General features: G+C 64.6%; 6 protein-coding genes across 6 annotated transcripts; 2 read left to right on the top strand and 4 right to left on the bottom strand.

Moving 5' to 3' along the window:
* The first annotated feature begins 2,030 nt into the window (after window positions 1-2,030).
* Window positions 2,031-3,359, top strand: EMIHUDRAFT_433701 (hypothetical protein). Its single transcript, XM_005789181.1, has one exon. The coding sequence runs from the start codon at window positions 2,066-2,068 to the stop codon at window positions 3,200-3,202; it is 1,137 nt and encodes a 378-aa protein (XP_005789238.1). The 5' UTR covers window positions 2,031-2,065; the 3' UTR covers window positions 3,203-3,359.
* Window positions 3,360-4,037: 678 nt separating this feature from the next.
* On the bottom strand, window positions 4,038-5,072 carry EMIHUDRAFT_420867 (hypothetical protein). Its single transcript, XM_005789180.1, has 2 exons — window positions 4,609-5,072; window positions 4,038-4,527 (listed from the first exon to the last, which is right to left on the bottom strand). Exons 1-2 carry the CDS (start codon window positions 5,029-5,031, stop codon window positions 4,186-4,188), a joined length of 765 nt encoding a protein of 254 aa, XP_005789237.1. The 5' UTR covers window positions 5,032-5,072; the 3' UTR covers window positions 4,038-4,185.
* A 1,036-nt stretch (window positions 5,073-6,108) lies between these two features.
* On the top strand, window positions 6,109-6,477 carry EMIHUDRAFT_57496 (hypothetical protein; the record flags this gene model as incomplete). Its single annotated transcript, XM_005789179.1, has 1 exon — window positions 6,109-6,477. A coding segment is annotated over one exon (369 nt), but the record flags the coding sequence as incomplete, so codon positions are not given.
* Window positions 6,478-8,445: 1,968 nt separating this feature from the next.
* On the bottom strand, window positions 8,446-11,943 carry EMIHUDRAFT_462351 (hypothetical protein; the record flags this gene model as incomplete). Its single annotated transcript, XM_005789178.1, has 2 exons — window positions 8,446-10,957; window positions 11,383-11,943. The coding sequence occupies 2 exons, from the start codon at window positions 11,941-11,943 to the stop codon at window positions 8,630-8,632; spliced, it is 2,889 nt and encodes a 962-aa protein (XP_005789235.1). The 3' UTR covers window positions 8,446-8,629.
* Window positions 11,944-15,497: 3,554 nt separating this feature from the next.
* EMIHUDRAFT_98209 (hypothetical protein) lies at window positions 15,498-16,704 on the bottom strand (the record flags this gene model as incomplete). The annotated part of the gene is made up of 4 exons (XM_005789177.1): window positions 15,498-15,695; window positions 15,826-15,960; window positions 16,091-16,224; window positions 16,296-16,704. The coding sequence occupies 4 exons, from the start codon at window positions 16,702-16,704 to the stop codon at window positions 15,498-15,500; spliced, it is 876 nt and encodes a 291-aa protein (XP_005789234.1).
* A 2,251-nt stretch (window positions 16,705-18,955) lies between these two features.
* Window positions 18,956-20,013, bottom strand: EMIHUDRAFT_449096 (hypothetical protein; the record flags this gene model as incomplete). The annotated part of the gene is made up of 4 exons (XM_005789176.1): window positions 18,956-19,011; window positions 19,078-19,126; window positions 19,291-19,361; window positions 19,448-20,013. Coding segments are annotated over 4 exons (741 nt in total), but the record flags the coding sequence as incomplete, so codon positions are not given.
* Between the last annotated feature and the right edge of the window lie 1,000 nt (window positions 20,014-21,013).

The raw sequence follows: 21,013 nt of genomic DNA, 5'->3' as shown, positions 1-21,013 counted from the left end.
GTCGTTGCTGATCACGATGTCCATCAACCCGTCCCCGTCGACGTCCGCAACAGAGGTGGAGTAAATTTCCTTTGAGCTTTGTGTGCGTCGCCCATCTCTCCCTGGAGATGACTGCTCTATTTATTAAGAAGAATTCGGGCGCCGCACTGGCGCGCCCGGTGGCACCTAACACAGGTACACCGTGCGAGGAAAAGATTAGGGCACTGGGCACGGGACTGGCGCGACCCGCCCCAGATGCGCCCCCGCTCGCTCGCTGCCTTTCCCCTGTGTCCAGCCGAGGCACCGCTCAGCTGCGCCTCCGCGGGAGAGAGAGTTATGTGCACTCTGCGGCGGCGGGGCAACACACGTCACACGATACACTTGGCTGGCACACATGCAAACAAACAATTGCTAAAAATCTCTCTCCCTTGCACCGTAGTAGCTGATGTGAGTGAGTGAGTATTCTTGATACGAAACCACGACGACACACACCAGTCGACTCGCATCGGTTGCCTCCATGATTAGGCTGCATGCATGTTTCCTCGCTCACCCGTCTCGTTCCTTTTCCGTGTTTCTCTACAGCACCCTCTCGTTTCCTCTCTAGTTTCCCGAGGAAACTCCGTGGAAATAAGCTGGTTTGGGCCCAAAAATGTCAGCAGAGTCCTCCTACGGGAATGTACGTAAGAGCTACATACACTGAAAAACAGCAAAATCGGCAAAATACCGGGGTATTTTGCGGGTATACCTGGAAAACCCGGGTATACCTGGAAAATACCCGGTAAGTTGCCGGTTTTCTCGGTTTCGCCTCAGATTTTGCCCCAGACCAGCTCTCAGACTCAGGGTGTGCTTCTTAAGCAGGCGGTGGACTGTCGGCTGCGAGGACGGTCGCATTTGCGCGAGGCGAGGCGAGCATTGCTGCGCGTTGCATGCGCCATGACTCGCGCCAGCGCGTGCGGGAGCTCCTGGCTGAGCGTTGAGTCCAGGCGAGTTGCGCTGGCCACTATCGTTGAGTCCAGGCGAGTTGCGCTGGCCACTATCGCTACGCCGAGCCGAGCTGACGCGCCGAGGCCGGCCAGTCGCAGCAGAGGCACCTGCCACCCATTGGGCGGGCAGAGAGAAGGCCAGGGCAGCACTTAGCAAGTGCAACGCGCCTCATGTCGGAGAGCGACCGTGCCTCGTTCGCCGCTTTTGATGTAGAGTTTGTTGTAGAGATTTCACGTTGTAGAGCGCCTCTACATCGCTCTACAACGCACGCAGTTCGTCCTCGTTTTGAAACGCCGCTGCCGTCTGCCGATCCCTTGCTCTCGCTGCTTCTCTCGCCTCTCTGCGTAACTCCGCCCTCCTCGCGGCAGATTTTGGCCCCTCGAGTTTATCGAGCTCTCCTCGCGCAAGGACCACATTTCTGACTCCCACTCCGATCATTTGCCGCCAAGTCATGTCGTTGCTCAGGTCCACTCTCGTTTCGAGCACTTGTACCTCAACGGTCGGTGCTGGCACTGGGGTTCCCTTCGGGTATATCGTGACAGCTGACGGCGGGATTACCACTGGTGTTTCGTCCTCCTCGGAGTCGTCTTCCCCGGCTTCCTCTCGTTCGGCTCTACGTTCATTACGTTCATCGTGGCTCACCCTCCATGCCGTGAACAGGCGCCCTATCCATCCTATGAGCTATGTTCTTCTCTCGCTCCTCTGCCCGTGCCTTGGTCTTGTCGTTGTTTCGCGCCCATGTCTGTATGGCAATCGAAGCTGCCTTCCCCACTACCTGTAGTTCACTCGTCACCTCTCCGGCGAGCTCCTCTCTCTTCCTTTCGGGCAGGGAGTCTGTCAGTGCTGGCAGCGTGCAGGCAACCACGGGCGCGATTTTGTCGTACTCCTCTTCGGCGAGCGCTCCAAATCTAGACCCCATTGCCTTTTAAGGAGGCTGCCCTCGCGCGTCTCAAGGATGTCGCCGTGTCTTTTGATTCAGGCGCCTCCCGTTCCGCTTTCGATTCTTTTTGAGTTGTAAAATTCTTTTGCGTGTCCCTCAAGCTTCCTTCCCGCTTCTCCTGGCCGACTCCTCGTCCTCTCGCCACACCGCTCTTCTACAGCCATGGCCTCAGCAGCCGACAGCCGCAGCGCGACCCCCGCGGCCTACGCATTCCTCTTCATTGGCCGGCTGCACAGAATGGCACGCACGACCACCGAGGGGTGGCTGCGCAAGCACTCCGACAACGCCTTCTCTCCTTGGCGGCGGCGCTACTTCTCGCTGCGTGGTGACAAGCTCGAGTGGTACAAGCCGCAAGGCGGAGAGGAGGAGAAGGCGGTCGCGGCGAGCGGCTCCTTCACCGTCACGAAGGACACGGCAATCACCGCCATCGAGGACAACTGCATCCGGCTGAGCAAGGGTCAGCGAAGCCTCGTCCTTATGGCCGGCTCTGCCGAGGAGGCGCAGAAGTGGCGCGTCGCCCTGACCAGGCGCAGCGGTGGAACTTCGACCAGGGCGAGCGTCGTCCCGCGCGCCCAGATCGGCTGGCAGAGCTACTTCCTCAAATGCCTGCCACCCTCGAAGGAGGAAGCCTCGCGGCGGGAAGCCTCTGCTGGCGCTTCCGTGGCGGCGCCGCCATCATGCAAAGGCGCCATCATGCCGCGGAGGCGGACCAGGGCGGTCGCGCAGGGCAGCACGCGTCGCAGCCGCGCCGACAGCGAGCCGCCGCAGCAGCCGTGGCTCCCCACCCGCCTCGCGGCCCAAGGCGCTGACCACATCGTCGACCGGGCCGTCATGGCGGTCAACCCGGCGTACCTCGCGGAGCGGGTGGTCGAGCAGGTGAACGTCGATCGGATTGTCGAGCAGATCAACGTCGACGGCATCGTCGACCGTGTCAACGTCGACCGGATCGTCGACCGCGTGGTGCCGCAGGTCCTCGACGGGCTCCACTTCGAAACGGCAATCGTCGACCGAGCCGTCGACCGCGTCTTCGCCAATCTGCCCGCCTTTATCGGCGAGGCGCTGCCGGGTGTGGTGTGGGGGCACGCGCAGGCTGCAGCCGGCGCGATCGCCGACGCCAAGTCGTCGCACATCGCGCTGGGCGTCGCGGTGGCTGCGATGGCTGCGGTGGCTGCGGTGGCTGCGGTGGTGGCGCTGTTGGCGCTAGTCATGCTGCTGAGCTTCAGCGCAGGCTTTGCGTGGAACGCAGGGCTGTCGATGGGCCACGCCGGCCCAGACGCCACACAGCTTGTTGAGTACTAGAGAGCTGGATGATTGCACCCACTGTGTGACACACTCTCTCCCTGTCTCCTGCATCAGACTCGCCTCTCTGACTCTGTAGCACTCCGCCGAATAATTGTCTAATGACTGTGGTCTCAATTCATTTGCGGTTATTTCAACCGACTGTGCATATCATCTTCCTGCGCACGGGGGAAGGAGCGGCCTGCTAGCCAGGCCGCGAACGCTGGAGACCGCGAGCGACACCGCGTCGAGATTGGTGCTGCCATCTGCAGCCGGCCGAGGCCGCCGCTTGGGTCGAGTGGTCGTCGCCGCGCCCGCCCGCGTGACGTGTGGCTCGTTGCTCGCCTCTCGCTGCAACCCACCGCCGCAGTCGCCCGGGTCTCCTGCCGACAGCTCTCCCAAAATCGCATGCACCGCAGAGGTCATTTGCGACTGCAGGCTCTCAGCCTCTGCAGTCGCCGCGTGGCTTCGCTCTCCGAGGAGCCGAGACTGCCGGGCAAACTGCATGCGCAGGTCCTGAATCGCTTCGATCGTCGCCTCCATCTCTTGGAGCGCGGACGGGGCGTCCTCATCGTCGATCTCCTCCATGATGTGTTTTAGGCGTTTCCCGTTGTTGCAACCTTGCAACCGCCACTTGCACTTCGGCGCCCGCTGACGAGACAGAATCGACAAGCCAACCGAGAATCGCCAGGGGGCCCACTCTGTTCAAGATTTGTGCCGCTGCAAATTGCGAAACGGCCGGCACCGCTGGGGGGCGTACACACCGCGAAAAAGGAGAAAAAAGAATCGTCGCAGCGGGGTGTGCGGAGTTGATAACTGCACTCCACCAAGTGCCACACACAGCTGGCAGCTGTTCACCGAAAGAGTTGTACATACTCACACGGACATCCATGCACACACTCACACGTACGTACAAATAAGTTAGGGAGTGTGGGTTGGCCGAACACAGCAGCCTCTCAGCCCTCTCTTCCCCTCCTACCATCAACGACTTCGCGGCGCAGCTCTCAGAGCGCCGCGTTCGGCTTGTGCACGAGCGTGAAGAGATGGACGATCGACGGCCCGCGCTCGACATTCTCGAACTCTGGCACGACGGAGAGGTCGAGCCCGTCCTCCTCGAGGTAGCGGCGGGCGAGGTAGACCGCCTGGAGCGAGACGAGCATCGCCGCCGGCCCGGCGCACGAGACGCACAGCCGCTTGACGGGCTGGTCTGCGCACTCGCGGGCCGTGCCTGCCACGGCGCCCGCTACCTTGGACGGCTCGGAGGAGGAGGAGACTTGCAGCTGCGCCGCGACCGTCGACAGGTCCGTCCGCTTCCGCTTCTGAGAGAGGTGCAGCGCGACGTTCGCCTGGAGAGGAGACGACCGAGCCCGTGAGGGTTTGCAGGAAGACAAGGATTAGGAGGGCTTTTGAGAGAGAGAGAGAGAGACCGAGTTGGCCGACTCGTCAAACTCAGGAAAGTCGACCGTCGCCATCAGCTCGAGTCCCTCCTCCTCGAGGTAGCGGCGGGCGAGCGCGAGCGTCTTGACGGCCGCGTTGACGCACGTCGGGCTGATGGCGAGTACTTTCGGCGGCGTCCCTTCGCGCATCATGTTGGCGACGGCGCCCGCCGCGAGCTTGATATCCGTCATAGCTCCGATCTTTACCTCGGCGCCCTGCCGCTTCCGGCCGCCGCCACCACCACCACCGGCCTTTTTCTTGACCACAACCGCCCTCTTGCCGGGCTTTGTGATGCCGCGCCCGCCGCGCCCGCCGCCGCGCCCGCGCCCGCCACCGCCGCGGCCCGGCTTCTTCGACGCCTGCTTGGCGTTCGAAGCGATGAGCTCGTCCAGCGAGACGTCCATGTTGGGCATCGCGAGAGCACTGTCTTCAGCGGCGAGGGGTGGCAGAACTTTTACTCGAGTACAAGGCGCTCAAAGAAGAAAACACGATGATTTTAAGGAGAGGAGTGTGGTGCTAGCCGTCGCCCACCCTAACCCTTTGTCGTCTGCCTCTTTCTATCTCCCTTCGCAGTCCCTCGCCGATTCTCGCTGCAACCTTCATGCCACCTACAAGGCGCTCAGACCACACTTTCCGTCAGCATCTTCTTTTTTCTTACAGATGCAAAAGGCTCTCGCACACGCACGATTCACACGACAAGGCGCAGACGACGGCTTCCTTAGAAGCCATCGTCCTCACGGAGAGAAAAAGCAAAGCCGGCCCCAATCACTCCCACGCCTCACGGGGTCCTCCCTTCTTGCCCGGGGGGGCGAGTGAACCCGAGATGCTGGGGCGAGCCTCCGGCGAGACAGCCTTCAGATGTTCCGCAGGCACGGGACTGGGCGAAAGCGTCGGAACAAGAAGGCGGACTACGCGCACCCGCGCACGCCGCCCTCTCGCGCTCGGACACCGACGTACAGACGTACCTGGTCGAGAAACCTTTTTCCGGTGTGCAACGCGGTCAAGCGGCTGCGTCTACCAGAATGATGAAGGACAAGATGCGCAACAAGCATCAAGCTCTCCAAGCGGCAGCACGAGGACGAGGCGAGCTGGTCGACGCGGTCTACGTGGCTGTCGCTGCAGGCCCAGCGCATGTCAGTCGCGCTGCAGCTCGCGGCGGCGAATGAGATTGCGACCGACCGAGCTCAGTCACAGGCAGGCTCGCCGCGGCGTCGGAGGACGCCACCGTCGCCTAGACTCCCTTGCGTCACTACGTGCCTCCCCGTGTTTGTAGCCTGACGTTTGTGCCCCTTCTGTGCCGCGTCCCGTGCCCCCGATCACAAAAAAACTTTTTGGGGTTTTACGCCCCTCACGACGCGTCCGAACGCGTCCACGACCCGCTAGCCATGCCCAAGCGCAACAACAAGGCCTACGGCGCCCCGCGCGCTCCTGTGGCCCAGCGCCACGGCCCGGTCGGCGCCGCAGTCATCCTCGACACGGAAAGCTCAAAGCTGCTCCTATCCGGCGAGTCGTTTGCCTCCAACCGCGAGAAGCTGCAAGCCGCCGGTGTCACTGCGATCATCGCGTGTGGATGCCGCTGCCACTTCGTGGACACGTTCACCTACCTAGACGTGCGGCTGAAGGACGACAGTCACGCAAAGGCTGGTCGACACCTCGACCCAGCCGCTGACTTCATCGCCCTGCACTTGGCCAAGGGAGGAACTGTCCTCTGCCACTGCAAGGCGGGAATCTGCCGCTCCACGACGATGGTGATGGCGTACCTGATCAAGTATCGCGGCCTTGGCGTTGACGAGGCACTAGCCGCCGTCCGGCAAGCGCGCCGCTGCGCCAACCCGCGCGGCGAGTTCGTGGCTGCTCTGCACTCGTTTGCTCAGAGGGCCTCCTGGCTCCAGGGGCAGGAAACGTCAGAGGCGGCGGTCGCCGCCGTGGGCGCTGCAGCAGGCGCTGACCCACCGACCCTCGTGCCGCTAGCGAGCTGCAGCACCTCGGCCAAGGCCTCGCGCCGTCGCGACGAGCGTGCCACGCTCCGCATCGTCCGACAGCTGCGCTCTGGCGCCAACCTCACGTCCCTCTGCAGCGCCTACAAGCTCACCTCGCGCCTCCACCCGCACTTGCCGCTCGTCCAGCTCTCGTACTCGCAGCGCGAGTCAGACCTCGCCAACGAGGTTGTCCAGGAGTGTCGCGGGCTCATCCTCGAGAAGGGGAGCTGGAGGGTGGTCGCGCTGCCCTTCACAAAGTTCTTCAACGCGGACGAGCCGGCGGCGGCCGCCGTCCGCAAGGCCTTTGACTGGAGCACGGCGCGCGTGTACGAGAAGCTTGACGGCTCGATCGCCACCCTCTACCACCACTGCGACCGCTGGCACGTCTCGTCGATGCGCGTGCCCGACGCAGCGGGCGAGGTGCCGGGAGTGGGCGTCGGGACCTTCGCCTCGCACTTTTGGGAGACGTTTGCGGCGTCGGGCTACCGGCTGCCTGAGCCCACCGGCCGCTGCTACACCTTTGAGCTCTGCCTTCCGGGAAACACGATCGTGGTGAGGCACTCCAGAGCGTCGCTCACCCTCATCGGCGCGCGGGATCTGACGACGCTCGTGGAGGAGGACGTCGAGGAGGCGGCTGCGCAGCTCGGCTGGGCGGCGCCGCGCAAGCTTCCCGGCCCGCATGACCTGACGAGCGTCAAGGCAGCGGCGTGCGCACTCAATCCGGTGGAGCAGGAGGGCTTTGTCTGCGTGGACTCCGCCTTCCGCCGGATCAAAGTCAAGTCGCCCGGCTACGTGGCGCTGCACCGCCTTCCGCCCGGCGAGGAGGGCGTTGCTTCGGGAGGGGGTGCCGATCCCCGACTGCAGCGGCGGCGCCTGCTCGAGGTTGCGCGCTGCCGCGAGGGCGACGAGTTCCTCTCCTACTTCCCCCGCCTCCGGCCGCTGTATGACGAGGTGGCGGCCGATTTGCGCCGACTGTCCCTTACCGGCGGAGCGGAGTGGGTTCGCGATGCGCCAATTGGAGAGGTGGAGGCGGCGATTGAGGCGGCTCGACGCCTCCCCCCGCCCGAGGAGACAGCGGGTGCGGCGCTCCATGCCGTGGCTGGCCAGCCTCTGCTCCTCACTCTTGTGGGACTGCCTGGCTCTGGCAAGACGACCCTGTGCGGGCAGCTGGGCGAGGCGGTCGGGCGGCGCCTGCGACACGTGAGCCAGGATGAGTGTGGCACCCGCAGGCTGTGCATCGAGGCCGCCACAGAGGCGCTCCGGGCGGGGCGCAGCGTCATCATCGACCGCTGCAACGCCGACCCGGCTCAGCGGGAACCGTGGGTCGCCCTCGGCCGCGAGCATGGTTGTGTTGTCGCCAGCGTGCACCTCGACCTCCCGGTGGAGGAGTGCCTCGGGCGCGTGATGGTGCGGAGGCGCCACCCGACGCTGCCGGCCGGAGAGCGAGCGGCCGCTGTCGTGCACAAGTTTGCGAGTGAGCTGAGCCGGCCGGCCCCGTCCGAGGGCTTCGACGCGGCGCTAGTCGCCACCACGGTAGATGAGGCGAAGGAGCTCGTCGGGACGCTGACGCAGGCCATCATTTGTGCCACGAGCATAGCTGGCGTTGCAGGAGAGGAGGGGGAGGGCAACGGTGGGGTCTCGCCGGACCTGACTCTTGCGGAGCGAAGGAAGCACAAGGCGGCGGTCGCTAAGCTGAGGCGCTCTCGCAGGGACATCAAGTTTGCCGCCACATCGGACAGCCCCCTCTCCCTTTTCTCCCAGTAAGCTAAAAGTACGACATGTCATGTGAGTGGGTGACGTACTTTTTACACTGAGTCGTGTACACAGTACACGCTCCGAGCACGGAGGTTTGCTCAGGGGCTCTGCTCTCGTACAGAGCTGTTGTTACTACAAAAACCTTATATGCATTAAACATCATCGTTGGTTGCTTTCGCACTCGCCGGTGTCTAGCCACGCGGGGCGCTGCACTCCCTTATCCCTTAGCGTTTCTAAGTCTTAGCCGCTAGATCATGCGTTGAACATCACGTGAGGCTCACGACTTGCGCTGCGCCCGCGCCTCCAGCCACGCCTTGAGGTGTTTTGCAGCGAGCTCACTCTCCTTCTCGGCAATCGGCGCGTACAAATGGCTGAAGAAGGTGGCGGCCGTGAGGGCGGGCAGAACCATCGGGTCGTCATCGATGCCGACGCCGCCATTCTGCAGCATCTGCATCGGGTTGTTTGGGTAGTTGATGCAAAAGGCGAGCAGCCGCACGGTGTAGCCCTCCTTGACGCCCCACTGCGGGTTGTTGATCGTGGTGAGGGTGGAGTTGGTGAAGTTGGAGCGGGATGCGCCCACCTCGCTGCTGGCCAGGCGCCGACGCCGGCCGCCGGCTGCCTTCGTCCCCTCCATTGCGGACGCGGCAGAGGCGGCGGCGGAGGAGGCGAGGGCGGAAGCCACGGAGGCGGCGGCGCCCACAGTGGTGCCGACGCCCATGGTGATGCCCGCGGCGGGGGCGGCGCCGGCAGCCATCACGGCGACGGCAGAGGTGTCGCCGACGGCTGCAATCGTGTCGACGATGTCGGTTTGGTGGTAGGTGACCCAGTTGCTAGGGTAAGCCTCGGCGAAGATGTGCGCCGACGGCACCGTGGTGTAGGGAAAGTCCTCGGCGGTCTTGTACTTGCCAACTGGATGGGCGGCGCCGCCCTTCTCCTCGGAGAAGAAGTCGCCGAGCCCGTTGGAGCCGGGGTTGGACGAGTCGCCGTCGTTGACGACGATGACGTCCAGCTCCTTGTTGGTGCAAGCGAGGCTCTCGTCGCCAGCCTCGCAGTCGGCAATCATCGTGGCGATGGTCATCGCGAGCGCCGTGTTGTCGACGTACACGCCGTCGATGGCGCGGTAGGTGGGGGACCACGCGCGCGTCTCGTCCTCCGGCAGCTCCTCCGCCGGCTCGAGCGGGATGCCGACGCCGAGCTCCTGCAGGCCGAACGGAAAGCACGACTCGACAAACTCGTCCACTTGCGAGTCGAACTGGGCGGCGTCCGCCTCCCCGCTCAACCACGCCTTGAGGCCGAGAGCAGCCTGCGCCTCGCCACTGCCGCCGTTGGCCAACATCTCGAGCGTCTCTGTCGCGCCGTGCAGCGCGCGCTTCAACGCGAGCTTGACGAGGGTGGGCGAGGCCGCAGCGCCGACCGCTGCCGAGGAGGCGGCCGTCACATCGCGCACCTTCGTGCCCGCCGGTGAGGCGAAGCGCGCGCTCACCTCGATGGTGCGCGCCGGGGCGTCGCTCGCGGCGGACGCGTCGCGCCCTCGCCCGCAGCAGTGCGCGAAGCACGCCGAGCCGTCGTCCGACGCGACCGGGCTCAGCCACGAGGCGCCCTTGGGCTGGCCGGGGCACGCGTTCCAGTACGTCCACTCACAGCTGCACGAGTAGGGCGCCTTGGAGAGGAGTGGGCTGCCGCCCAGCGCCGGCGCGAGCCAGCCGTCAGTGCCACGCTGCGAGGAGGCTGCCTTGGCCACGTGCGCCAGGGGAACGGTCGCCCCGACGGGCCTCCCGTCCTCGGGCTGCCGCAGCGCCACGCGCTGCGATGTCTGCCTCGAGTGCCCCACCCACGCGTCGGGCGGGAGCGCGAGCTGCTGAATGAGCGCGGCGTCGGGCAGTGCGGAGCGCGTTTCGTTGTATCGGAGCTGCTCGAAGCCGGGGATCGAGTTGCGCATCATGTCCTCGACGTACACGGCCCAGTCGTCGGTCGGGAAGTTGGCAGTCTCGAGCGCCCAGCCGAGAGACTTGAAAGCCTCAGTGAGGGCGTCTGAAATGAGCCCGCCGACACCTTCCTCGCCTGCGCAGTTGTTGTACACGTGCACCTCGGGCGGAGGCGAAAAGTAGAGACCCTTGGCATACTGACGGCCCCACTCCGCAAAGAAGTCCTCGAGGCTCCGATACTCGCCATCTGCGCCCTTGCGCGTGACGGCGTCGAAGAATGGCCTCGAGAGCGCAAACTGGCTCGCGAACCACTGCCCGCCGGAGTTGCCGCCGAGATGCGTGACGTCTGCCCAGGAGCTGCCCTCCACCTCGTCAAAGGACTGGGACATTGCGCGTGCAAAGGCCATCCCGGCGGTCATAGTCCTGAACCCGCCGCCGCTCACGACAAGCCCGAGAGGTTGTCTTTGGTTGCCGTTTGCGCGTGGTGGCTCGGCTGCGGCGCTGCTGCTCCCGGCTGACACCGTGCTCGAGGTTCCGCTCTGCATCAGGTCGAGCCACGTGTGAGCGAGCGCTTTGAAGCTGTCGAGGCCGAACTCGATGCTGTGACGCTGGGGCTCCGCGCCCGTCGGAAGAGCCACGCTGGAAGCCGCGAGGAGGAGCATGTTGGTGAGGGTCCTTTCCTTTGTCCCGGCCGCAGGAGGACTTATCACGCGCGCGATTTTTTTTCCCATCAACTCAAGTTAGATCGCTTCAGTCCCAGTGAATGAAAAATAGTGTGGTCGCCCCAGCCGGCAGGGAAGGAAGGACAGGTTTGGCGTTTGCGATGCTCTTGTGACTTGTCATCAGTTCAGTCGTGATACCTCGCATTTTTTGTGGGCCGAGGGCCTCGGCGTGGCGAGGGATGCCGGATGCGTAAGTGGCAAGAGCGAGATTCTAACAAAAGGCAATGATTAGAAATTAATGCCACAAAAGATATCGCCCACCTCCTTCTCAATCTCTATACACACATCAGAGAGAATCTCTCTCTCTCTCACATCAGACCGCCCCCCTGGCTGGGCTGCGCACACGACCCAATATCAAAATGTCACAGCTCTTGGTGCGTCACCTTTAGCCGGCCCCTCTTCTCTCCCGCGGGCGCCCCCTCTCCCGACCCCTCTCTCGCCATCCTCGCCCGCCGCCGCTCCTCCGCCGTTATGCGCCGCTTGCCCGGCTCAAACTCGCTGTCCGCGTCGCCCCACCCGCCGGACACCTCGCCAATCGGCTCGGCAGCGAGGGAGAGACTCGCGCTCGTCGGCGCGGCGGCCTGCCAGGGCGAGTCGTCGATGAGGTGCACCCGCTGCTTCTCGACGGTCGCGCCGATGCCAAAGGCCGCGAACGGGTCGGGATCCTCCTCGATCGGCGGTGGGTCATCCTGCGCCGCCGCCTGCGCCACCGCCTGCGCCTCCTCTCTGCCGCCGCCGCGCCGCGTCGCCGGCCGCGTCGTATCGTCAAACGGCTCGAACTCAAAGTCATCGAACGCCTCCTCGCTGAAGGCCCGCTCTCCGCCCTCGAGGTCGAGGGGCTGATGCTGCGCGCTCTTTGGCGAGCGCTTGCCCGCACGTTTGCGCAGCCAAAAGAGGAGGGCCAGGAGGACGAGGACGAGGCTCACAAGCGTGAGTGGGCTCATACGCCGGACTGGCACGACAGCAGCTCGCGCGCGTTGCGCAAAAAAAATCTTGTAATCACTGTGAAATCGCGCTCCACAACAACATACAAAAACCTTAGGGGACCCCTAGACTTAAAAGGGTGGGCCCTGGGGCGCCTGCGGCTTAAACGGCTTAAAGCGGGCCATGGCCCATTTTAAGGCTGCCTGGGCCGCCGATTCCTTAAACGGTCTTAAACGCTTAAACGGTGCGGGAGAGCTCCCGAGGTCGATGGTCTGGGAGGCTCCCGGTAGACACGCCGGAGGCCGGGAAGCTGGCTACAGTCAACTAGCACGCGTCCCCTATGCGAGTATGGCTCCTGCCAGTGCACCAGACTTATACAGATGTGTCTTCAGAGGCGGGTTTGTGCCTAATAACGGCAGTATTGGAGAAAACGGCGCGCGGCGGAACCCAGCGACGCATGCCGGCGAGGCCGATTTTCTTAAACGGTCTTAAAAGAGGGACCCCCCGTGCCTGCAATCTCTTAAATGGCAAGTTAAGCCCCCAAACCTCCTGGTTTTTTAAAAGGTTTTAAAAAAAAGATGGTTTAGGCCCCCCCCCCCCCCTCCCCCCTTCAGTCCCCCCCCCCCCCCCGTCCTCCCTTTCCTCCTCTTCCCCTCCGTCCCAGATATAGCCAACCCCTCCCCCGCTATCCCCTGCAGGTGCAGGGGAGAAACACAGTGAAAATTGATGGGCTTGCCCATCCCGGAGTGGTTCGATCCCACACAAACCCGAGACGGTGACGGGAAGCGTCGTGCGATCTCAGGCCCAGTGAGGTAGTGCGCCAGACCAACCCGGATCCTGCTGAACGAGCTCCTCTTGTAGCTCGATCGGTCACACCGCCATCGCCGTCGGGGAGAGGGGGGACGACACTGCTTCGGCAGCGTGCACCTCGATCCTGTACCGTGTTTGTTATGACCCCCCCCGATGAACACACCAGTGAGGGAGGGCGAGACGATCGAGGGGTCCCGTACCATGCGGAATCGACCCTATCCAGTGCTCAAGTGCTCAAGGTCTTAAAAAAATCCGGCCCTCAGAACCCTAGGGGTCCCCTAAGCCAAAACCTTCGTCGCTCCTCATCGCAAACCCCGTCAGCAGTTCACCCTCGGAGCGGCCGCACACTGCTCGGTACCCCCCCTGCACATCTAAAGTCATGGCCGACCCCCCCCCCCAGCAGCAGCGCTCTGCTGCTGGGGGGGTCGCCCCCCCCCCCCCCCCAGCAGGAGCGCTCTGCTGCTGGGGGGTGCTGGCATCTCTGTACCGACAGCTGTAAGTAAGTATGCACCGATCCGGCGTTCTTGGATTTCGTAGAATTTTGGATTTCGAACGTTGCTTTTACCAGGTATAAAAGAGAAGAAAAAAAACAAAATCGGAAGTTTTGACACCGGCGTGATCGTCGCGCGACGGCGAAGACGGGGCAGGCAAAAAAAATTCGCGGCGCGGCCGTCGGTTGGGCGCCTGGTAAAACGGCCGCACGTGAACATGGGGCACGGTAATGGATGGGACCTGCAAAGGGCCCCTCCAGTCTTCGCACCTGCTCGAACCATAAGACTTGCACGAGGTGGCCGTGCACGTGTAGTTGTATTGAGTAATGCGCTCTTCTTGCCCACAAGCGCTAGCCTGCCTACTCCCACCCACGGTCCCTGTCTGTATCGGCGCCGCCGATGCGACGCCGATACTGACGAAACCTATCCCCGGTGGTGGGCGCTGAGCCTCCCCACCACACTGGAACACCACGGGGAACACCGGATGGCACACGACACACCCGGGGCGGGACAAGACTAGTCGTCTAGCTTGGACAAGACTCATCAATCGATGGAACAATCGAATGTAAATTCAGTCGCCGGCGTGGGCGGGCGGGGCGACTGAGTAGATGCGGAGGCCGGCTGCCTGATAGGCGAGCGAGGCCATTGGCGTTCGCTTGTATGTGCGGACGCACGAAGAGGGAAGCAATCCATCCATTTTGGCAATCGATCCATGAGCCGTATTCATTGTGTCATGAGTAATTCACACCGCCCTCCACAGGACTCCGGGTCAACCCCTGTCCGGGAGGCGCGCGTGGAATCAATCCAAATTGTCTTGGTTTGCCAACAACATACCTAAAAGAATCCAAATTGGTGGAGGTGAGTTTGATCTCAAACGCGTCCTCTTGCCTCCTTATGTTGCTTCCCTGTACTTGCATCTTGAGTAGATGTAGACTGGGTGTATATGGGGTTGCGAGGTCGAGCGATCGGTACGTAGCCCGGCGCCACCCCTCAGCAGAGCTGGCGAGAATCCTAACGGATTCGCGCTACAGAACAGTTGGTCATGGTACTTAACACGAAAAGAATTTGCACGGGCAGAACTCGCCTCTCCGACCGAGACGCGCACGACCATAGTCTCGAAAGCGATATTGAGAGAAGGCTCGCAAATCCGCAGGGGTCGTCGCTCAAACACGCGTGCGAGCAATGTAAAGCAGGCTCTTGTTGGCTCTTGAGTCTTGTGCCACTCGGTGTCTCGGCCTCGCACAATCTCAGTTCTCACTCCCTGCCTTTAGTCACGCTTTAAATCACGTAAACATGCCGAGGACCTCGCCGCCGCCGCCGACGACGACGCCGCCGCATCGCCGTCGCAGCAGCGCGACGCCCCCGCGCCAGGCATCTTCAAGCAGCTGCGGCACGAGGCGCGGCAGGCGGCGGCGCTCGCGTGCACCGACCCGCCTGCTGCCGGCCGCCCCTTCAAGGAGCACGTTTGGGCGGGGCTGCCGCTCTCGGAGCTGCTCGAGGCGCAGGCCGCGGAGGGCGGCGGTGACGCGGGAGAGGTGGCGGCGGACGCCGCGCGGGAGGCCGACACCACTGCCAGCTCGCCGCCGCTCAAGGGTTGCTTGGCCAGGCCGCAGCGGGCCGCGGTCGCCGCGCGCGACCACGCCTACGCGCACTACCGCCTCTGGCACGAGGAGTGGGCGCAGCGGATCCGAGCCGCCGCAGAGGCGGCGCTGCAGTCCGAGCGCACTTTCGGCGACAATTTTGGGAAGCTAATAGCGAACTGCGAGGGTGGCGCGAGCGCGTGAACGGTCGCGTTGTTGAGTGTTTGGGGGGAGAGGGGGGGGAGGGGGAGGGGGCGCAAGAGCGGGGGAGAATACGTACGGCTTATTATCTTGTCGATTGTTGTGATCGTGCAAGAAAACACACGCCGCGGGCCTCGCCCGTGCGCGATGTTGAGCCATCAATGTGAGCGGTACTACAGCTCGACATGTTCGACATTCACATGGCGATTTGTGCGGCACAAGCAATCCCACTCACAGGTGGATCCAGGAAACCCAATCCAACACACGCACCGGCACCGAAGGCGCGCCCACACATCCGCATCCCCCACCAATATGCAAGGCAGTACTGCGCCTTCTCCTAGGACGCGGGGGCGCCACCACAAGCGCTTGCCCACGCCCTTCGTGGCCAGGCATCTCCGCGTAATGTCCGTGCACGCACCCTGTCAGGCGCCTATGCGCGCGGCTGCGCGCCGGACGAGAGGCGGACTCGTGGTCCGGAGGGGCCCGCGCCGCTCACTCGCGCTCGACCGCGAAGGGGACGACGTGGCCGCGCCAGACGTCGACGAGCTCAGTGGTGCGCCCGCGGTCGCTGCCGTGCGCGAAGAGGTAGCCGATGCGCATGAGCTCGGCGGCGCGAGCGCGGGCCTCGGCCGGGAAAGTGTGGTGCGAGCGCGGCGACCAGACGGCCGCTTCGAGGAGGAGAGAGGCGACCTGCACACGCCACAAGCGACTACTCGTGCGTCGCGACAGCAAGCAGGGCGCCAGTCGGGCGCGAGCGGTGAGTGAGTGGTGGTGGGAGGGGCGGGCGCGGGGTGGGGGCATGGAGGCGTTGCACGAGTACAAGTCCTCGAGGAGGCAGCCGCGCCTGCTCTCCCTTGAGGTTGGCGGGCTTGATCGAGACGTGGCGCGCCTCGCGCTTCTCGTCGGCCGTGCTCCAGTCGACGCCGGTTGCGCGAGCAATCTCCGACTGCGACTCCTGTAGAGCGTGACGCCATCTGTCGCTCAGAGAGGTGGCGTGTGTGGCACAGTCCCCTGACGGCAGCACTCGGGCTCGGGCGCTCCTCGAGGCGGAGGACGCAGCGGCCCTTCTCCTCGTCGAACCCCACCACCACGCCGACGAGCCCGTTGAGTGCCGCGCGCGTGAGGCCGTGCACCTCGACGCGCTCGTACAGCGAGAGGGTGTCGCCGATCGCGCGCGCCCGCTCAAGCGGCGAGGGGGAGCCGGCGTGGAGCTTGGCGCCTGTGCGTGTGACCCGTTACGTTGGGGTGTGGACACACGCGCGAGGGAGGTAGAGGGGAGGGTGTTGGCACCGTCGCGCAGCAGCGCGAGGGCGCGCTCCTTGCTCAGCGCCTCGATGTGGTGGAGCGGCGTCCAGTCGCGAGACTCCTCCAGCCACGAGAGGAGGCGGCCGCTGCCCTTTGGCACGGAGGGGTGCACGTGCTCGCTCCCCTCGGCCGCGCCGCAGAGCGCCTCAGCGGTGAGCGTGACGGTGCGCTGCTCGGACGAGGAGGACGTAAACATCATGGTCATCTGGAGGAACTGGCTGCTCAGCCCCCCAAGGGGCGACAGGATGGGGACCGAGGTCGTTTCGGGCGAGCCGAGCATCTGCCGCTGCGCCGCCCGCGGGGCGCCGTACGACGAGAGGAGGGGGACGCAATGCTCCATGCCAAACAAGATGGCGGCGAGGAGGGGGGGGAGGCTAGCCTTGGGGCCGACCATGTGCCACAGCCCGCCCTGGCAGAGCTCGCTATCGTCGATCGCCTCGGGGAAGGGGGAGGCGCCGGGAGAGGTGAGTGTGGCGGGTGGGGGAGGGTCTCGCGACACGCGTGGGGCTGGGAGAGCCGAGGCTGCGAAGGCGGTGGCATATATCGCGGAGGCAGACTCGCCTCGCCGGCCAGGCTCGCGCCCGCTTTAATGAGCGCCTCGATGCAGCCGAGGCGGCAGTACTTGCTGATGGAGAGGCCGAGCGGCGTCATGCCTCCATACTTTTGGTGGTTGACGTCGGCGGCCGCCTCGATGAGGCTCTGCACCACATCGAATTCGGCGTTCTCGCACGCCGTAAGGAGGGCGGTGCTGCCGTCCGACAGGCTGACAACGTCCGCCACCGCGCCGGCCTTGAGGAGCGCGCGAACGATCCGCGTCTTGCCTACCTGCGCCGCCATCGTGAGCGGGCAGCAAGGAATCCCGAGTACGTCGAGGTCGTTGAGCTCCGGCTGGTGGGCCAGGAGAATATCGACGCACTCCGCGCTTCCCTGGGGACACGGGTGCGGTGGGTCAACGGTCAACGGCAGGGGTTGCGATGGCAAGGGCTTCGGCACGAGGGTGATGTGCGGGGCCCGCCTTGATGATGGCGAGCACGATTGCCGGCGGACACGGGGAGCCATCAGGACGGATGAGCGGTGCGTCGACATCATGCTGCTCACAGAGACGGCGCAGGGCGTCCGTGTCCTCCCGAAAGATTGCCTCCATCATCGTCATCTGTTCCGGCATTTGTTCCAGCGTGGAGACGCTGTGTTTGTGGCGCGATTCTTTTGCGCTAACTCCCGTATCCCTCCCTTTCTCCCCCTCTCCCCGTATCTGCCCGTGTCTGCCGCTCTGCCCGTATCTAATGTGTCACCTGTATCTCCCCGTATCTGCCCTGTGTCGTACCGTATCCCGGTATCTCCCCCGCGGTAATCTCCCACCCAAGGAATCACGCGGTATTATCCTGCGGCATCCCGCCACATCTCGCCGCGGATACAGCGAAAAGAATCGTCCGCATCAAGGGATGATTCAATGTTAGATAGCGAGAGAGACGGCACGCGCGAGACCGAACTCCGAAGAGACCGCGACGAGGGAGCGATCAAGAGCCCGCAGGGGGGGCTGGCCAAGGGCTTGCCAAGGCCCAAGGGCAATAGAATCCTAAAGAAAAACGCGAACCTCAGGAATCCACTCAGTCTCCTGGCAGACTCTTCTCTCCCCGGGCTCGTAGCTGCTCACACATACACGCAAGCGGGACAAGGGTTGCGTGGCCGCGCGGTGCCCGTGGGGCGTGTGGGCTGTGGCGCGTGGGCCTCTCGGTCTTTTGAAATAAATAAAAAAGGACAGCTCTACTGTGAGAGATGGGTAAAAAGGAACAGGTCCGTGAGGTCCCCGCCCGTGCGATCTTTTGTGAGGGGTTCTAGTGTGGGTGTGGTCCGGTCGGCGACTAGCCGGGGTCGTCCTCCCGGTGGGGGACTACTAGCCGTCTTCCACATCTGGTCCCTCGGGTCCCTGCTACTCTTAATCTCTTCGTACATCCCCCTGCCCCCCCAGCGCGCGCAGCCCCACCCCGCCACTGAGACTCGCCGCGGGCCCGGTCTCTCACAAGACAAATGTGCTTGGTGGTGGTGCGGTCACCCCGCATCCAGGATGTCGAGGGCGTGGTGGGCGAGGACGATGCAGTGGCTGCTGAGCAGTGCCGTCGGGCCGACCGTGCAGAAGGCGGCGCCGCGCCTCCGAAGCGCCTCCTCCTCCTGCGTCGTAAGGCCGAGGTGGTCCCCCAGCACTGCCACCACCCTCCGCCTCTCCCCACCAGCCGGTTCGCCCGCCTCCCGCCCGCCGCCAGCCGCCCGCCCGCCAGCCTCGTGCGCGGCGCTGGAGGCGACCACTCGCCCGAGCGGTCCGCCGCCCTCGTGCAGCGCAACCAGCCGCGTGCGGCCACCGCAGGCGCCCCGCCCGCCGCACCGCCCCCCCTCCGCCGACGCGCACCCAAGCTTGTCAAGCAGCGACTCGAGGCTGTCGCCACCGTGCACGCTCCACCCTTGCGAACTCCACTCGCCGCCTCCGAGACCGCTACCTCCTTTGCCACGCTCGCCGCCGCCGCCGCCGCCGCCGCCCTCGCCGCCGCCGTCCACCCCACCACCCCCCTCCGCTTCCCCAGCCACACCGGCGGGTGCTGCAGCCGTGTCCGAGGCCGCAGCCTCCTCCTCCCCCCCGGGCACCACCTCCTGCACGTGCCGCCTCAGCACCACGCGGAGAGGCGCGGCGATTGAGCGCTCGTCGGGCCTGTAAGCTCGACGTATGAAGTAAGTAATCCTCGCCAATGCTCGATAGGTCGAGCGCTCGCCGGGCCTCAGCCGGCGCGCGCGGTCTCCGTCGAGACAGAGGGTGAGGCCGCCGCCTGGACGGACACGCGAGTGTGGTGGGCGCCTCGACAAATACAATCTCGAAGATGAGGGTATGATCGCGGGCTGTGGCGCGGAATCAGGGTGAGGTGCGCGGTGGACGCGTCTGAGGTGGCGGCCCTGTGTGCGGGCAGTGTGCGGGTGGCGAGGCGGAGCGCACCGACGAGAGGCAGCCAGAGGCGGCAGCCGCGCCGGACGCCGTGCGACGTGAAGAGGGCGGCAGAGGCGCATCTGCAGAACGGGGTGGTCGTGTGTTGTGGACGTGTCTTGGGCGTGATCTGGACATGACCGTGCGGGGCGAGGAGGAGAGGGATCACCTCGCGATGAGGTCGACGCGCCCACGGCTGAGGTCCGACAGCTCAAAGGCGCCACTCGCCGCCGCCGCCGCCGCGTGGCAGACGACGACAAAGTCACGACGGCTCGGAGCAGCGGCAATGGCAGTGGTGGCGGCTGCGGCGCCTGCATTGAAGCTCTGCGGCGCGAGCGACAAAGCACGAGCGGCGGCGGCAGACGAGCGGGCGCGGCTCTCCTTGAGCGCGCGGGCGGACGAAGGCGTGGCACGGAGGTGGCGCACGGACTCTGAGGCATCGTCATCGCCGCGAACGACCGCGCCGTCCAGAGCGACTGCGATGCGGCGTGCGGCGGCGGCGACCGCCGCGTCGACGCTGCGCTCGCTCGAGGCGGCGGCAGGCCGCTCCGCGTGCAGCACGAGCACGGCGGTGCCGGAGGGGCGCGCCCGTGCATCGAGCGGCAGGAAGACATCGTGCAAGAAACAACGGGCAGGAAGGAGCGGCGAGACAGATGCTCGCACGTCGTCAGGCGTGCACGACCAGAGAAGGCCGCGCAGGTGGACGACGCAGCGGATGCTCGCTTCGCCGTTCATCGGGCAACGAGTGTGCCGCAACCAAAAGAAATCTCTGCATTAAAAACCGAAACAAATTAAAAACAAAAAACCCACCACAGGCGCGCAGCGGCCCGCGCGACCCGACCCGCGACCGGTTCACCGCTATCACGTCCACTGCCTGCCGAGCTTCTGAAGAGGGACAGGCTGCCCCCGCGCAAGGAGCAGGTGCAGCCCCGAGCTCGCTCGTGGATGCCCGTGAGGACCTCTTGGTCGTCCATCACAGAGGTAGGCGCTGCTCGAGGCTTCTTTCTCTCTCCGCCGCCTCCGCCGCAGCCAGAGCCGCTCTCGGCGGTCATCGCCCGCCTCCTGGAGGAGTGGGGCGTGGCGAGCAGCGACGACGCGTCCTCGTCGGACGACTTTTGCGACTGGAGAGTTGGCAGCCGAGCTGCAGCGCCCAAGGGTGGCGGCGACTCTACCCAAGCCGGCGACTCTACACTGATGCCGGTGATCGTGCCCCAGACCCAGGAGCCGACCGATGAGTGGTGGGGTTGGAGCGTATCGTACTGCAGCATCCAGTGAGCGCGTTTGTGCTTGTGTGCCGACACACCAACCTCCTGACGGCCAGCTCGCAGCTGCCTCACAGGTCTCTTGAAATACGCCCCTAACCCCCTATCAGCCCCCAACCCCCATTGGCATTGCTCGCATCGATACGCCGTCCTTTCTCTGGCTAAGCGCACGCGGCTGAGGTGGAACAGCGGATCTCGACACACGTACACGTGCGCGGCACCGCGTGCCGCGCACACTGCCGCACACAGAGTCCACAGACGGACAGACCACAGTCCACACTGGTTGCAGGTTGGGTAGTAGCGGGCTAAGTTCTGAGCCTCGCGAGGCTTAGCGGGTCTAAGTGTGACGCGTCACGCTGGGGTGCTTACGCGGTCTAAGATCGGCGGGAGCCTCTATAATGCGGGCGAAGTCGGCCGTGATCATTTGGGGGGTTGCCTCAAATTTTCTTTCACCTGTACCTGCGCGGCGGCGC

The sequence above is a fragment of the Emiliania huxleyi genome (genome assembly GCF_000372725.1).
Source record: "Emiliania huxleyi CCMP1516 chromosome Unknown EMIHUscaffold_13, whole genome shotgun sequence".
NCBI classification, from domain to species: domain Eukaryota; phylum Haptophyta; order Isochrysidales; family Noelaerhabdaceae; genus Emiliania; species Emiliania huxleyi.
Note: the sequence above shows the minus strand (reverse complement) of the source record. Positions and strands in the feature narration are given on the sequence as shown.

What these genes read in the sequence shown, in the direction of transcription:
- EMIHUDRAFT_433701 (XM_005789181.1), top strand. Translation starts at nt 2,066, where the DNA reads ATGGCCTCAGCAGCCGACAGCCGCAGCGCGACCCCCGCGGCCTACGCA.
- EMIHUDRAFT_420867 (XM_005789180.1), bottom strand. Translation starts at nt 5,031, where the DNA reads ATGCCCAACATGGACGTCTCGCTGGACGAGCTCATCGCTTCGAACGCC. An exon ending in TTGACGAGTCGGCCAACTCG is followed by an intron (nt 4,528 to 4,608) that starts GTCTCTCTCTCT and finishes TCTCCTCTCCAG; the next exon opens with GCGAACGTCGCGCTGCACCT.